This window comes from Cebus imitator, unplaced genomic scaffold, assembly GCF_001604975.1.
Source record: "Cebus imitator isolate Cc_AM_T3 unplaced genomic scaffold, Cebus_imitator-1.0 Scaffold0, whole genome shotgun sequence".
Taxonomy (NCBI): domain Eukaryota; kingdom Metazoa; phylum Chordata; class Mammalia; order Primates; family Cebidae; genus Cebus; species Cebus imitator.
Window position 1 is genome coordinate 2,517,133 of NW_016107315.1, and position 2,561 is coordinate 2,519,693.

The window sequence follows — 2,561 nt, forward strand, 5'->3', positions numbered from 1 at the left end:
GCCCATAAGAAATAAATTAACATGGAGCTCTCTAAAGGGGAAGGAAAGGAACAGGAGAGACTACCAGGATAGGCAGCTGGGGGCTCAGTTCTACCCGTGAGAAATGTCTTTTCCAGCCACAGCTTTCACTTACATACTGCAGTGCTTCTCCCTCCCAGCCTCTGCACGCAGACAACCTTCCGTGCTGGAAAGGGAGAGCTACTCAGAGATAACCACCAGGGTTAAGAGACATAGATTGGTAATGCCCATTTTCTCTCATGAATTCCCCCAAATTCTCAAACAAATGTGGCTCTGAAAATCAGGGACTTGAGTTAGTGGGGCCTTCTCTTCACCCAACCAGAAGGAAACTTGTGATTTCCATGGCTCTTCTGGGCTCACCCTGATGTTCACACTAATAGGTGCCATGAACCACCAAACTCTGATTTCCATTTAAAGAAAGATAAATTCATTTTTCAGTTTCCCTCTTAGTTCTTCCCTCCCTCCCTCCCCTCCCACCTTCACCCCTGCTCTGTTCCATATGTGTACATACATACATAAACATACATACATACTCACAAACACACATACCTGGTCAGCTTCCTTCCCACCCCCTAAAAACCCCACTTCACATGGGATCACAGTCTGCTCCCCTGCCCACCTCCTTTTCTCACTCATTCTCCCTCCCTTCCCTACCCTCCCCAGGCCAAGCTAAGTCACCCAGTAAGGCAGCTCTCTTGGGAGAGAAAGTTCCCAAAGACAGAAATGGGATGTGCACTTCTACACTCAGATGGGCGAGTAAGCAAGCAGACAGCATAAGCAAGGCAGGAAGGAAAAGAGGCTGCACTGTCCCTCCATCCCTGTTTTGGGTCCCTGATTTCCCGCTATTGCTGCTCTGTTGGACTTTTTTTTTTGCCTCTTTTGTTAAACAGCAACAGAGCTCTGCCCTTATGGCTAACCACCCTCCTTTGTTCTCTTCCTTTTCCCTCCTGCCAAGTGTCCTTTTCTCAAAAAGTCCAAATTACTGCCTTCCAGCTTGGTGGGCAACCTGCTGGGGGCCCCGAATGAGGTGGGAAGGGGCTCCCCAGCTATTTCCCAGTGACCTCTATCACATCATCGTCCTTATCCTCATCATCATTGGAGCTGAACCCCACCTCAGCAACCTCATGAGAGTCAAATGGAGGCACCTGGGACCGAAGGAGGCCACCAGCTGGGTAGCCTGCATGTGGGGACATGTAGCCTGGATAGATAGACATGCCCCGCGAAAGGTTGCTGGGCAAGACAGGGGAAGGAAAAGGCGCAAACATCCTCGGCTCGGACAGGAGTGGCTGTGAGAATGGGAGTGAATAGCTGGGTAGTATCCCTGGCACAGAAGGGTTGAGCATGAAGGAGGGGTTGCTGGCAGTGACTGAGGTAGCCGTGGAAGAGGAACTGACGGGGCCTGCTGGCACCAGAGGGTCAGTAGTCACTGGAAACACCAGGCGGGCATCTGCCAGCAAATTGGACAGCTGGTAGTAGGAGGGGGTACTGCCCATAAACAGGGAGTTCTCCCCAGCCTGGGAGGTGAAGGGAGTGGTGAGGTTATGGTTTAAGGAGACGGGTGGCATGGCAAACCCGCCAGACACTGGATACCCATGTTCATACGGCTGCACGGGGGCTGGCAGATGACCCTTCCTGGACCGCCGGCGGGATGACTCCTGGGCAGCAGGTGGTGTAGCCAACTTTCGCTTGTGGCCCCTTAAGTCCAGCACTGGGTGCCTATCACCACAGGGCTGGCCAGTCACCAAGAGGGAACTATTGAGGCAAGGACCCCCTAGTCGAGGCTCAGTTCCAAGAGCTGTCCCAGGAATAGCACTGCTATCCACAAGTTGGGCTGGTTGGCCAGGCAGGGCGGCACTGATGCTTGGGGAGCTCTGACGGGATTCCCGGGCAGCAGCCACATCTGCATACTGCTGAAGCTCACTGATGATCTCTGGGCTATCAGGAGAGACGGGCCTGGCCAGCCCCTCAGGGTCGGGGGCTTTGGGTGATGAGGCACTGTGTCTGCCGTTGCTTGTGGACTCGCGAGAAGGTCCCTGGGAACCTGGGGACAAAATGTAGGTAACTGAGAACCAGAGTGGCCAGGGACAGAAGAAGGGTAGAGGAGAAAACTTCATTAAAAAAAAAAATCCTGTCTTGTAGTCCCCAAAATTCTAATTGTTTGATGTCTAAACAACATCACCCAGTCAACCTTTTCCAGTCACAAAGAAAGAAATTCTTTGATCCCAGAAACAAGTCTATCCATCACAAGGCATATAACTTTTCTGTACCTCAGTTCCCCAAACTATAAAACTATACCAAAGTGAATCCTGGCTGGGCGTAGTGACTCACGCCAGTAATCCCAGCAATTTGGGAGGATGAGGTAGGCAGATCATGAGGTCAGGAGATCAAGACCATCTTGACCAACATGGTAAAACCCCATCTATACTAAAAATACAAAAATTAGCTGGGCATGGTGGCACACGCCTGTAGTCCCAGCTACTCAGGAGGCTGAGGCAGGAGAATTGCTCGAACTCAGGGGACGGAGGCTGCAGTAAGCCGAGATC

General features: G+C 51.9%; 1 protein-coding gene across 1 annotated transcript in view; it reads right to left on the minus strand.

Moving 5' to 3' along the window:
- Nucleotides 1-880: 880 nt before the first annotated feature.
- The window catches only part of RAD54L2 (RAD54 like 2), a 93,799-nt gene continuing 92,118 nt past the window's right edge, over nt 881-2,561 (minus strand). The window contains exon 18 of the mRNA XM_037736699.1: nt 881-2,146. Coding sequence (XP_037592627.1) covers nt 1,065-2,146 — 1,082 coding nt within the window. The 3' untranslated portion in view covers nt 881-1,064. The remainder of the gene's footprint in view (nt 2,147-2,561) is intronic.